The sequence below is a fragment of the Dryobates pubescens genome, chromosome 15 (assembly GCF_014839835.1).
Source record: "Dryobates pubescens isolate bDryPub1 chromosome 15, bDryPub1.pri, whole genome shotgun sequence".
Classification (NCBI taxonomy): domain Eukaryota; kingdom Metazoa; phylum Chordata; class Aves; order Piciformes; family Picidae; genus Dryobates; species Dryobates pubescens.
This window is the reverse complement of record NC_071626.1, coordinates 17,075,557-17,090,127: the sequence shown is the minus strand read 5'-3', so window position 1 is coordinate 17,090,127 and position 14,571 is coordinate 17,075,557. Positions and strand designations below refer to the sequence as shown.

General features: G+C 44.5%; 1 protein-coding gene across 4 annotated transcripts in view; it reads right to left on the bottom strand.

Moving 5' to 3' along the window:
• DENND5B (DENN domain containing 5B) overlaps positions 1-8,843 on the bottom strand; it is a 104,593-nt gene extending 95,750 nt beyond the window's left edge. For all 4 annotated transcript variants that reach the window (XM_054167628.1, XM_054167630.1, XM_054167629.1 and 1 more), the window contains exon 1: positions 8,572-8,843. In XM_054167628.1, coding sequence (XP_054023603.1) covers positions 8,572-8,683 — 112 coding nt within the window. In that variant the 5' untranslated portion in view covers positions 8,684-8,843. The remainder of the gene's footprint in view (positions 1-8,571) is intronic.
• Positions 8,844-14,571: the final 5,728 nt, after the last annotated feature.

Below are 14,571 nucleotides of genomic sequence, written 5' to 3'. Positions count from 1 at the left end.
TCTTTAACATGACAAGAGAATGCCAAGAAGGGGGTGAACAGAGGATTCGTCTTGCTTTCATGCAGTGCAACCAATCACTTACACAACTTCAAAGCGTGATTTGATTCAATCTGATATAAAGCTTGGGGGGTTGGTTGTTTTTTTGGGGTTGGTTTGGGGGGGGGTGTTGGTTTGGGGGGTTTGTTTGTTTTGGTGGAGGGTTTTATGGGTTTTGGTAGGGGGTTTTTTTTGTTGGTTGGGGGGTTTATTGCTTTTTTTGTTTTCTTGATGGGGGTTGATTTTTCTTTTTTTGTTTGGTTTCCTTTTTTTTTTTTTTTTTAATTAATTCCTTAGGTCCAAGAATTATTATTATGATTAATAATATGACTGTAAACCAAAGCCTTGTCCATGCTCCAAGGAGGAGGAGCTCACTCTCTAAGACTGACATATTTAAACATAGCTTCTGACCATAAAGCAAGAACTGCAGACATTTTTGTACAAATCCATGAAGAAAAATGCTCTTCTCCAGGGAAAGAGCAAGATCCACCAAAGCCAGATGCCTCCCCCCTCCCCCAATATTATATTATACTAAAACTTAGGTTTTATACTATCACTGGAAGCATGTAACTGACATTTATAAAGGTTCTTAAAAACAACTCTACACGGAGTATATATTAGCAATGGAATATTCTTTCCATTACACTCTTTAAGCATCTGTTTAGGTGCTTTGATGTTATTGTTCGTGGATTGGGTTAGGTGGAGGAAGAAACAAAACATCACACCGTGAAGGGGCATGGCTTCATGTTTCCAACCAGGCACTTTCATAAGCCTCAGACACCCTAAGGAGAAAGCTCTCAGCTAAGATACCATGATCAGACAGCTAAGTAAAACCATCTCTGACTCCAAAAATGGAGCACCAGCCAAACACCACAGCATTAACTCGATCAAAGGGCACATACTGGTTTGTTTTCTTTCACTCACATTTGTCATTGACTCCAGCCCCCACTGGAACAGATCAGGAACTGCAGTGGGGAGCACTGTGCCAGCCATATATCCAGCATCAGCCCACGCAGAAGCTTTGCAGGCTGTACGTTTGCCAGCATGATTCAGGGACAAGCTGGCATTAAGGACAACTTGATTAGTCCATGACAAGCCGGTGAAAGAAGACAGGCAAGAGAGCCCTGACATCCCTGTTCTGCTGGCTTGTATGCATCTCAGCCATTCCTGAAGCAGCTTATTTTGGAGGGATTTCTGCAGCAGGTTCCACACTAGCATAGATCTGTGGGCAGGGTGTTAGGGTGCTGGCACACCTCCGGCAGCACTGGGAAATTCCTCTGGAGAGGACAGAAAGGCTTACAGGCAAACAGCTGAGCAGAGAAATCAATACTACAGTCACACACTGCCCTGAGCAATTCTGACATATCCACAGTTTCTGCTTCCCTGTTTTCAGAGGGGCAGGTATCGCCTTTCCCCAGATGCTCCACTGCCACAAGGACCACCACAGAGATGGAGGTCAACACAGAAGCCTCTCCACTGGCAACAGGGACCTGTATCTTCAACATAAGCTGAGAAAAACCATCTGTCTTCATGTTCCCTGACAATACCTAGCTGTAGCAAGGCCTGATCTGGCACTGGTAGGCTTCAGGACATTTGCCTTTCAGTGCTCTCTGCTTGAGGAAGGTGGCTGTGATCCCAGGGATCCTGGCTCCCCCCAGCCACTGCACCACTAAGCTGCCAGGATGGTGCCAGTGGTGAGTTCAGGCTGATGTGTAGGAACAAGATTAGAGTTGGATTTAGGCCGTTCTTACAAAGAACAGCAGTTCAGCCATTCTGCCTGCCAGATGTGTGAAGGAAAAAGGCTACCTACAGGAATATTAACAGTCCAGTTACTAGGATTTTCACTGAACAGAAGCCCTGGTACATGGTCACACCTTTGTCTGTGCTACCCAACAGCTGCTGGCTGTAAAACAGCCACCAAGAGCACTAGAGGATTTAGTTTTTCTAAGTGCAAATTAAAACAGCAGTTTATCTGATAAAAGAAGTACAAGAAACCTCTCTGATTTAGCATTAGTGAAATCAGTGCTATTGATAGCAACCCAATCAATACTTTCTTTTCAAAGGAATACAGTGTAAAAAACTTAGATGAAGGTAAATGTGTAACTGAATAGTCACACCAGGTCTGGGGAAGCATTTAAACCCAGCATCTCTCTGGCATATATACAGAAAGAAAGACAGCACTATTACTAAAACATAATAATACATCACAGCCATTAGCAGTTCCACAAGCAGCTCCGTGAGAGTTACTCCTCACTGTACATGGAGATGATACTTGTCAATAATATTGACAGTTCTTTATAAAAAGCACTGTTTCCTTTGGCTGCAGAAATCCTCGTGCAGAAGCTAAGTATTTAATGTATAATTCAGAAACCTATTAAAAAAAACAAAGGTAAAAAAACCTCAGTGTGGTGTTAGAATGGAATTCTGGTTTTCCCCAGCAGCAAACCCCCTCCATGTTTAGAATAAACCATCACACCGACTACCCATGCCACCGCCTTTAAAGCCGTAGAAGACAGCAGAAACATTACTTCTATTTCAGCACCAAATGGAGGTTGCACGAAAGCAAGAGATTATCTCCATACTTGCCTTAACTAGAAACACAACACTTCGGCAAACCAAGATCAAAAGACTTGTTTTTCACATGAACAAAGTATTAACCCAGCTGAGATTTTGATCACACCGCTTCCCTAAATGTGTACCCAGTGTTTCCTTGTTTATAACAACAATTTACAAAACCCAAGTAAGCCAGGTACTCCATCCAATCCCCTCATCCATGAGACTTGCTTATTCCAGTTGTAAAGGTCAGATTTAGTGCTATGTTTGTGTATTGCTTCCTAAGGGGAGCTGGAGAAATGCTTGAGTCCCACGCCTCCCTCAGGTCTTGTGATGATCAAAAATCCTAAGCAATCTATAACTGCTTCTGAAAAGTTAGTTAAGTATTGCTAAATTGTACAGCATAAGCCATCTTCTCTTCTACCCATACCACTCTTGTCCACATCCAGGCTGCTTAATCTGGACATGCTTTGTGCAACTCTGAACTGTACTCAAGAGATGAAAAGCAAAACTCCTGTAGCCTGCCGTTCATTTGTGGCGACTGAGCAAGTCATGAGGATGGGCCACAACTGTTTGGATATTCCTTGGTGAAGGGAAATTTCTCAGTCTATTTCCAGCAAACTCAGAAAAACCCCAATTACTTACTTTCAGAAAAAAAGTCAGGAACACAAGAAGTTGTACTGCTGAGCTCTCTGGCACTGCAGGGTGATTTGGCACAAAGGAAGTGCAATGGAAAACTTCAAGGGCTGCAGGGAGACTCTGCAAGGAATGAGCATGCAGATGCCAAGCAAAAGTCTTCTAGCTTTCTAAAAATACAAGCCTACTAGTAAGAAGTACAGACTACAGCATGCCCTGATTGGTTTTCAATGTTACAAACTGAAGTAACATTTCATTGGATTAAAATTATGTATCGATCTCTGGATATTTGTAGGGAAACAGCACAAGGTAGAAGTGTGGCCAAGACTAGACAGTGTAAAGTGTCTTGATAGACACAAAACAGTAACTAGAACGTCTCCTCACTATAAGCATAGTCTTGAGGTAATATTTTAAGGTTTATGTGTGGAGAAAAAAGCCATTAAATTTTTAATTTCACACAGCTAGAGAGCTACCACATTTCCACCAATGTTCATATTCTGAGACCCAGAAGGCACCATCCCACATGGCCCCTCATCCCATACTGGCTTACTGCATCCTCTCTCCTTTCAAACTGCTCAAGCATCAGCATCCTCAGTGGAGCATGGACCAAGTCTTGGGAACAAAAACACCCATCCCTAATTCTGTCTTCACTTCCCTCCAGAACATTATATTACTTTTCCAAGAGAAGATATTTTCATTTCTTTTTTTCACTTGAATCCTATGCATTCTGGATTTTTCTAAATTGTAGTTTGCAACTCACTGTAACGAGATACTACAAAATTCAACACGCTCTCAAAACAAAAGGAAAAAGCTGCTGCAGCCTGGAAAAAAAATCTCATGCCTTGCACATAGACTGCAAGTGTATAGACTATACACTTCTAAGCATTTTATAAATACTACCACATCATCCAGCTCATTAATGGAGAGAGTGAATAGAAGTGACAGAGAACTGACCTCAGGGACCTCACCTGCAGTATCTTCCTGGTATAATAACTAACCTTGGGTATCTCTTTTTTGAATGCAGCTTTTGTTTTTCAATTAATTATGCATCAGCTCCTTGGGATAGTTTCACCTAGACGATATTCCCCTCCTTTGCCTTTAAAAAACATGAGACGATATCAAAGTTATAAAATTATATGTAGTATGACAAAATATGTAATAGAAACACCTTAATGAACAATAATGTCTGTTTAAGGCAACAGTAAATATTTATCACAGTATAACTAAGGTTGGAAGAGACCCCAAGGATCATCAAGTCCAACCTGTCTCAACAGACCTCACGACTAGACCATGGCACCAAGTGCCATGTCCAATCTCCTCTTGAACACCTCCAGGGACGGTGACTCCACCACCTCCCTGGGCAGCAGTTTACTGTAACAAGTTCATTTAAGTGCATGCAATTCCAAGGGTGATAGTCTCAAAATGGCTTTATCTGAAGGAAGTAGGAATAAAGATGAAAGAGAACTGAAACATATTTTCCATCAGCTATGGGCATGAGAGAAAATCTCCCTTCATCCTATTTTAGCAGAGTTCAACAGGGCACAGAAGCCAATACTGGAATTTGCATGCTTCTCACATCAAATGCTATTTCATACCAAACACCCCGATTTTCTGACCTCTCTAAGTAAGTGCTAAGAAATCTTTCATTTCCTTTCCTCCCTCAAACCCCTAGAAAGACTTCCCCCCCCCCCCCCCTTCTATCCTTGACTGAGAGCTTTGTGATAGTTCCACAAGTATTTTGACAGCATTATAATTCATATGTTACTTTGCTCCGTGCCTGGATGCACTGCCAAGTTGAGCAATAGGTGATCAGCTTTTTACCTATCAAAATGAATTCACTTAAAAACCCCCAATTAATTCACTTTAAAAAAAAAACGAGCCCAAAATTAGTCCACCTGAAAAGCTACCTGTGGAGCAATTTCTTCTTTAAAAAAAAAAAAAAAACAAACTAGGAAATTCTGTACCACAAGACAGCATATATACAAAAGAGGAAAGAGAAGAAAAAAATGAAAGAAAATCCAAGGAAAATGAACCACTTGCATGGTGGAAAACTCTCATCTACCAAGTTTATTTTAAGCACTGAGCATCCACAGGAATGAGAACTATAAAGCAAGTCACTTCTCCCTGAAAGTATGTCAAGACCTTATACAACTTGAAAAGATTTCATTTTGTGAACAGACCGAACAGCTTTGCAAGAAGAATTCAAAATGTAGTTTTCACCCTGCCTCCAGGAGCATCCTCAAAACATTTCAAAACCACGTCACTTCATGCCCGATGCAGCAGATGAGAGGGGTTTGGTGGTTTGTATGGTTTTGTGTGGAAAAATGGTTTGGGTTTAAGCCATTAGGCATGGAAAGCCTTCACACAGGAGCTGGTCCCAGTCTGTCTGCAGGTCAGGGAGCTCCAGATGACAGCAGAGCTGACTCACCAGCAGCTCCTTGGCATGCCACGTGCCCTGGTGAGGTGTCTGTGCCTCAGCTGATTATCAGCAGGTCAATCTAGAAGCCAAAAATCCCTGGAGAATTTTGAGACTTCTGCTTCTCTGTTCACAGGAGGGGCCCTGGGGCCTTTGGGGCTGTGGAAGAGCTCCTCTCAGCCCCCTCTGCTCAGCCCTAGCACCGCTCCTAATCAGTGAGACCCGGCTTGAGCAAGGCACTTTGTGTATGCTAGCTGTTAAGGGATTCACGGGTTTGGAGACCAGCAGTTTCCCGATTGCTTTTTTTTTTTGCTAAACTGGCTGTAACCTGTATGGTGGCTTAAGTCGCAGCAACTTTTCACTGATACTGTGACTTACCACATGCTCCTTAAGCATGAGAATAGCAAGATGGAAAGCTATCACAGCTACATAATTCAGTACTGAAAGGGTTCCTCATTCTCTTCTACAAAATGTTGCAAGACCTTTGTTAGAAGGAATAGCCTTCATTTGTGGGTTTCCCGTGATACCATAGACTTTCTGTTCCCTCAAGCATCTTCCTCCTCTCCTATTCTGATAATTCAATCCTAGCAGCTCAGTTTTTGAAATCTGTAACACGGATTTCTAGATGGGATCTCACTAGTACCTGCCTATAATGGCATTAATACACCCCAGGCTCTAGCAGAAATGTTTTCTTAGCTACATCTAAAACCAAGTGTTGTTTCTTCCACAGCTGCATTATATTTGTGGCTTACAGCACTCCCTGTTCTTCCCTAACATTTCCAACAACTGAGCTCCCAGCTGATAGCAGAAAGCTCTTGTCATGAGTCCCTAAAAATACAGCATTGCTCAACAGCAGTTATTAAGTCCCATCATATTTCTGTTAATCCACTTACTCACTTCATCCTCTATCATACCCCAGCTCTCCTTGGTATTGAGAGTACCTCCCAGACTGGCATTACCAAAATTCATGTATGCTCAAATCATACTGCTGGACCTTGGCTAGTTTAAACCAGTTACAAAGACCATTCTACTTGTTATTTCCTATTGAAGGGAGGGGAAAGAACATTGAGACATCTGCCCCACCTGCTTCAGGAAGACTTCACTTTGTGGCAGCTTCAGTTTGAAATTATTCATAGTTGCATTATATTTTATAAACGGGCATACCCCAGGTGTGCCAAAATGTCATTCTTCAACTGAAAAATGAAGAGGGAGACTTCCTTTGGCTTTGAAGTCTGTTTAGTGTTGCTGAAGCAGTTCAGCTAAACCCACTGAATGATCATAAAAGATGAGCCCTGTAGCTAAGCCACTTACACTGCACGAACCCACTGCCTTCAGCCCATCCTTGAGGAGTGCTCCCAAAGAACACGACTGCACATCTCACTGGGAAATGGAGCAGAAATCAGCAAAAGACAAGTTTGGAAGTCTGGGTATTCATTAGGGAAGGCACAGCCTGACAGTCCACACTGGTTTAAAAATAGTTTATTTTAGATAAAAGGGTTCAAGATGACTTCAAGTTTAAGAAGCTGAAACCCTAAGGTCCTATTATGCAAATCAAACCCTGTACACCATTAGCTGGCAGATGGCTCACCAGTCAGGAGTTTCCCACTTTCATAAGCAAAACTTAAACCATACAATTGCAGCCATTAGTACCTATGAAAAAGGAAACTGACATTAAAGCCCTTTTGACTAATGCTTCCTCTTGGAGATCCCAGGACTAGCTCCAGTGTGTGCTCATTGCCAAGGGAAAAGATTGAAGTATGCTGCGTTCAGATAAAGCTCCTCAGAACGTCAGGAACATGTACACACCCCTTTTACAGGTGACAAAAATATGAACTTCAACCAGGGTATACATTGATCAGTAATGCAGATCAAGTCCTTCTCTTACACAACCAGAAGGCAAGGTACGTCCTGATGCAATAGCAGCAGAGACCTCACCAGGATCCCATCACCGGGCACCGGTGCCCACCACTGCAACTTCAGTCATGTACAGTTCATTTGCCTGCAGTGCGAATGCATAGGAGCAGTTAAACGTCTATGCTAAGGGCTTTCCAACGCTTAACTCCGTGAGATAATGTTTAGCCTCCACGCAATTATGTCCTGCTACTAAGCTCACAGTCAATCTAATCTTGTATGTAAAAATCTGACTTAAACAGCTCCTTCCACATAAACAAAAGGGACATTCAGGAAGGAATACCGCCCTTCCCCAATATAATCAGCTCACATCCATTCATGAACCTTTTAAAATAAACATTTTCTAAAATGTGTTAGATCGCATAGTAATTATTTTGGTCTTTGCTTTTGTAACATTCTTGGCGGTGGAAGGGAAGGAAGGATGCAGGCAGACTATTTCTGAACAGACAGAAGATGCGACTAAAGAGACATAATTAAAGATGCAATTCCATTAATTTATTCAGTTCTTCCCAGACAACTCCCCTCCCCTTCCACTGCAAATAGGGAAGAAAATCCATCTGCCACCCCCGGAAAGCTCAGCCACTCTGCTCCCGACACTTCCATAACCCTCGGTATCCTCCCGTCAATCGCACCCGGCCAGCCGTGGCTGAGCCGTGGCACCCACCAGTCGAGGGCGGGCGAGGGCTGCCATCCCCCTTCAGCCCCTTAGGGACCAGGGGCAGCGGCGGGTCGGCATAACCCGGCCTGCGGGGAGGGCGCATCCCAGCGCGCGGCAGGAGCTCCCCGGAGGTGGAGGATGCTCCATCAGCCCTTTGCCGGATGCTTTATCTTCCAAAGCTGTTCCCTCCCTGCGGGTTCTGCCGCCTCGGCGATCCCCCATCCAACCTCCCTTGCCCCCCTCCTTGCTGGGGGACCAGATATTTTGCAGCAGCAGATAGCAAAAGCCCGACAAGCCGCATCGGTGCGGGTGCGGGCGAGGCCTCCGCGCCGCGCCTGGCCCCAGCAGCGCCGCCGCTCACCTGCCAGCTCGTCGGGCTCCAGCCCGCTCTCCGCGTCGATGCCGCACAGCACGAAGTAGTGGGCGAAGCGGCAGGGTGCCGCGCCGGGCCCGGGGGCGCCGCTCCCGCTCATCCCGCCGGCGGCGGCGGCTCCCTGCGGCACCGCGGCTCTGCGCAGCGGCGGCGCGCCCTAGGGCCGGTCACAGCGCGCCGCTCTCCATTCCCGGCGGTGGCGCGCAGGCCGCGGCGAGCAACGAACACCGGCTCCCGCAGGCGATAGAAAGAGCAGGCGAGCGAGAGGGCTAGCTAGCGAGCGAGAGGCTCTTCTGTCAGCTGAGCGGGGCGGGGGCAACGGGGCGGGCGGCGCCGCACTGATCGCCCGGCCCCCGCGGGGCATTTAAACCTTGGGAGGCAGCGGCGGCCTGGCGCCTCCCTCGTCTCTTTCCTAGCCTTTATCGGTGGTTTGGGTGTAAGGGGTGCGGGAGAGCTCTGGGCGACCTTGTGCCTCAGTACTGATGTAGGAAGTAACTGGAGCCTGTTTCCGACCACCACCCCCACCACCCCCCAATCACGAGTAGGAGAGATTGGCTTTTATCTCGGTAAAAAATAAGATGGTGCTCTCCGCATGAGGGGGTTGCTCCTGACTTGCCACAGCCAGAACTAGGACGACCATCGGCTGCGCCTAGCGTTTCCTGCCGGAATCCCGCTTCGGGAAATGGCTTTTTCTTCTCCTGACCCGCATGTCGAAAGAACAATTGGAATGCCAGCGAGAGCCTGCTGGAAAAGATGGAGGGCGGAGGGGCGGGCTGGCGGATGACTTTTGTGCAGTCCCCGTCCCAGCGCTGTGACCAATGTTAACCGCACCACGTTTGCTCCTAGAATGGAGAAATATTTCTTTGCTACACGCGCTCCGTTTCAAAGGGAAATTCTAAACTGTTGAAATGTTGCTTCATTCCTAGTTTGTTTAAGATTTACCAACCACTCTGCCACGTCCAGGCAGAAATCAGTATTATTTTATCCCTGTCGCCTGCCCGGGAAGGTGGTGGAGTCACCATCACTGGAAGTGTTTAACAGGAGACTGGATGGGGCACTTAGTGCCATGATTTAGTTGGTTAGATAGTGTTGCGTGATAGATTGGACTCTATGACCTTGAAGGTCTTTTCCAACCTGGTTTATTCTGTTCTATTCTATTCTAAAACCGTTCAGGAGTGGCATCTGCATTTAAAGAGACAGAAGTTTTGGGGGTTTGTTTTGCTTTTTCTCTGACGTGTTGAGATCTTTGCTTATGTCAGATAATTCTGCCATCTATTTAAAGGAGGTTGTTTGCAGAATTCACTATGCACTCTCATCCTTTTGGGTTTATCTGTTTTATGTTGAGAGGAATTTTCAACCAACCTCACCTGCCTTGGTCCATGCAGTCTATAATCATTACAGTATCATCCTCTGCTTGTTGTGAATTCTTATGACCTTTTTCATGTACCTCTCAGCAGCATGAGACACGTTTCTTCTGTGATTTATGTTTGTGCTTATTCAACAAGTGCCTTTGATAAAGAAATGCCTGCAAGGAACCTGATATTTCATCCAGCATAGGTCATTTTATGGTGGCACATGGAATAATTATTACTTCCTACCTGGAGGCAACCTAGATCAGCATATCTCTCTCCCCTTTGAATTAGCGAGTTTTATGCCTTTTTACTTCTCAGCTTCCTGTAGTGCTCTCTGAAAGCAGACAAGAGCTAATCCAATTTCCTTACTTTTCAATATCCAAGAAAAACAAAATAAGTCCTCTATCACCATCACTGATTCTGGTGGTTGCAGCACTCAGTATTACAAGTTGAACCTTGATAGCCCCACGTAGGAATTTGCCTGGAGACCAGTTATTTTCTCAACTTTGCCCTGTGAGCTAGGTTATTTTATTTAGTTTGGTTTGTTTATTAACTTGTGTGTATTTGCTTGTTTGGCTTTAGATCAGATGACATGAGTTAAGTCAGTCTCTGACTCTCATTCAAAATGAATTGTTCTTACTGGGGAGAAGTACCATCATTTTGTCTTATTGGGAGCTTCTCTTTTGGAGACCAGGTGGCATGGGTGTTTCCACTCCAAAATAGAGGCTTCACTGGCTCTAGGACATATTAGTTAGGACTGCTTCTAAGATTAACCCAAAGTTTGACACAATGGTCCTGGCCTTTTCTGCTTGGCAGAAGGTGGTTCTAGATGACTTTAATTTAGCTGTCTTCTGTACAGGACAGTATTTTTTTTCCTGAATAAAGTTCAGTGCACAGACACTTTAATCCCAATAAAATCAGTCATACCTATAGCATTAAACAAGGGGATAAAGCACAACACATGAGATCACAATTATACAATCTAATATAGTTGTTCCTCTTCTTGGAATGGATTAAAGGTTGCACTCCTGCTTCTGTACATAAAGCTCTCACAGATACTCTTGTTGGAGTTTCACAGAAGCAATGATTTCTTCTTCTAAGACAACTGATCTTCTGGGTGCAAATGTCATCCAAACAAGGCTGCTCAGCTCCTGTGCCGTGCCAGCAGACACGGCTGTGCCAAGTGTGTCTGGGCTCTGGTAAGTCATGTTATGTCCCAAGCCTGACTTTTTTTTTTCTCTCATAAAAACCCTTCCATCTAAGTTGTACCAGTCTTCCTCTCCAAGCTGGTCAATCTTCAGACACACTGTACCGCCTCTGGGTAGCAATTCTTCACTCTCATGCTTTTTTTCCTTCATCCTGGCCCTCATTCCAAGGAAGATTTTTCCAGTGAAAGTAGGCTTGAAAGTTAGCTCACAGGACAACATCATTGATTATAATAAAAATTTCAGAGCTTAACTGCAGGAGGTAGTTTGGATACTCACTTACAGATAGTTTTCTAGTTGTCTTCTTTGACTCTTCAGCTACATTTATGTCAGCACAAAATGGATAGCAACACAACCCAAGTTAGCTGTAAGCTGCTGCCTTCTTCCATCCAGTCATAAAAACTGCCATTAGGAAGAGGCAGCAGAGGCCTTTACATTTGGCTTGAGCAAGCCTGCACAGCAGAGAGTTGGCTGAGTTGTATTGGCTTGTAGCACCCAGGAGCACTCTGTGCCCATCACATGTTCTGTTGTGCCATGAGAGCTTCCCACATCATGTATGCGACAAAGTGCAATGGCACCTCTTTATACCACATGCCACTGCCTGACAGACACTATCATATGATGTACAGCACAGGAAAGCACCAAGGTGTACCCTCAGTGTCAGTAATTGCCTTTTCTCCATATCAATACTTTTTGCACTATTTTTTCCCAGAATCTAGGCATTTTAGTTGTTTTTCCACCACCCAGGCCCACCTTACACTGGTCATCAGTGCCTCTCTAAAAGCTCTGCCCTGCTTTAGAGATGGGCCAAACATTTCTGCTCCATTTGCAACATTGCTTGACTTTTGCAGTGGTCACAGGCAGGTTGACAAAGGGGCTGTGGAGATCCTTGTGGGAGCAAGTGGATAACAAAGATGAGGCCCCAAGGCATCATAAACTGTTCCTAACCAGTTAAATGCCATGGGAAAGCATTTGGCAGCCTGGGAAGGGGCAGTGACTGATAGGATGTGCTGGCAGGCAAGAAGGCAAATCATATCCTGGGCTGCATCAAAAGAAGCATGTCCAGCAGATTGAGAAAGTTGATTCTGCCACTTTGCTCTGGTGAGACCTCACCTGGAGCACTGCATTCAGGTATGGAGCTCTCAACACAGGAAGAACGTGGACCTGATGGAGTAGGTCTAGAGGAGGGCCATGCAAATGATCAGGGGGTTGGAACACCTCTGCTACAAAGACAGGCTGATGGAGATGGGGTTGTTCAGCCTGGAGAAGAGAAGGGAGATGTAATAACAACCTTCTGCTACCTATAAGAGGGCCCACAAGGATGGAGAGAGATTATTTACAAAATTGTATAGTGATAGGATGAGGGGCAATGGTTTGAAATGAGAGGAGATTTAGATTGGATGTTAGGAACAAGTTCTTTACCATGAGGGGAGTGGAATACTGGAACAGATTGCCCAGGGAGGCAGTTGAGGCCCTATCCCTGAAGATATTCAAGGTGAGGCTCAACAGGGCTCTGGGCAACCTGACCTAGTCAAGGATGCCCCTGCCCACTGCAGAGGGAGTTGGACTAGATTGCCTTTAGAGGTCCTTTCCAACCCAGACCATTCTATGAGTCTATGATTTTGCCATGAGGCACGGATGATCAGAAGTAAGTGTGTGGAATTAAGTGTATTTTTTCCTTGCATGAGCAAAGGGTGTTAAAGCTCCACAAGTGGAATGGATGTGCTGGATGTCCCCTATTCAAGGCATATTAACAATAATCCTGGGGAGATAAGGCTTGTCTCTGGCACAGCAGAGCACAAAGCAGTGTCAGAGCACTTCTTATAGGAACAGGAATAAGGTAGGATTGAGAATCTCAGACTAGGATGAGCACAAATAACCCTACTGGAATAGACCAGATCTGCCTGAGACCTTTTGTTTTGACCTGCTCTCCTGTGGCAGCAGCTTTGTCCAGTCACCAGCTGGATTGCCAGTGGTGCAACACAAGAAGGAAAGGTTTTTGATTTGTTCTTCAGTAAATATTTGCAACTTCATTTGTAGTGAATATTTCTGTCAATATGAAGTTAGTTCAGCTTTCCCTCTCCCTAACCTCTGTGAATCTTTGTTTCTCAGAACCTGTTAGTTTAAACTGGGTCAAATGCTAACAAGCATGTCAGCCCCCCTGCCCTTAGGATCTGCCATAAAAGATCAGGATATAGGCCTGTCAAGCTCTTTGTCCTACTTCTGCAAGGAGCAAATGCTTCAGAGAGGTGGAAAAAGGCTGCTATTTAAAGGTTACAGCCCTTCTTCTTGCTGGGACGCTGTTGCTTCACTTCTAATTTTCTTCAGTGTTCTTCAATGGATGGGAAATCATGCTACTGATGATGGATTGCTCAACTCCTCACACAGCTCTGCAGTTCCCTATAGATCTTTCATCAGCTGCCAAACCACATTGATTTTCCACTGAAAGCCTCTCCTGTTTTACTCCAATATCTATGGGGTCACAAGATGCTGTAGGGTGGAAGGCAGGGAAAACTGCTAAGATACAACATGCATGTTTGTAATGCTCAATACTTCGGGCTGATTTTCAGTTGAGCAGTTTGCAGCGCTGCTCCGAGCTGCTTCATAAGAATCTTAAGTGTGAATCATCAGCTGAAAGAATCATCAGCTGAAAGAAATGGGATAAGGATGGACTGTAAGACCCAAACTGAAGTCATCCTGGCACAAATTGGAGAAGAACATTTAACAGAAGTGGGAAGACAAACAACAGCAGAAAATTTCATAGCAGGGCTCATAAAGAAAGTGATTTTTATTCCCTGAGCTTATGCAAAAAGACTACTTACAGCATTTGAAAGGCTTTGGCTGCCTTAGGGTTTAAAAACCAAATAAACCAGATCACTAGCCATAAGGCATAAAGCAGAGAACATTTCCTCCAGTGCAATTCATCGTTACTTAGAAAGCAGATACTGCAGGCATATATTAAAATATTAAATAAAATTAGAATACCATTAAAGCAAGTAGCTCATCTTGTGTACTGGCCTCCTATCTATAAAGATTAAGCTTGAATAAAAGCACATGGCTTTCTTCTGTCCCTCTGTGTAATTATTATTCACACAACAGCATTATAGATAAAGCAAAAGATGACTACTTTCCTGCATGTCTACCATAGTATCTCTGAAGCTTCAGTAATTTAAAGGTTTAAATACTCTAATTCCCTATTGTATCTCATTGCATTTTATTCATTTTATGTACATCCATACTACACATTGCCTTGCACTGCAAACACATAGAGACAGATTCCACTCTTTTCTGCTTTGAGAGAGGATCCTTGATGGACATGTTCCATGAGGTGACTAAAATGATTTAACAGTTAATTGCATCTCCTTCCCCACCCCCGCCTCCAGGACTACCTCCATGTTCCTGTTCCTTCCTTCACAAATAATCTGTAGCCT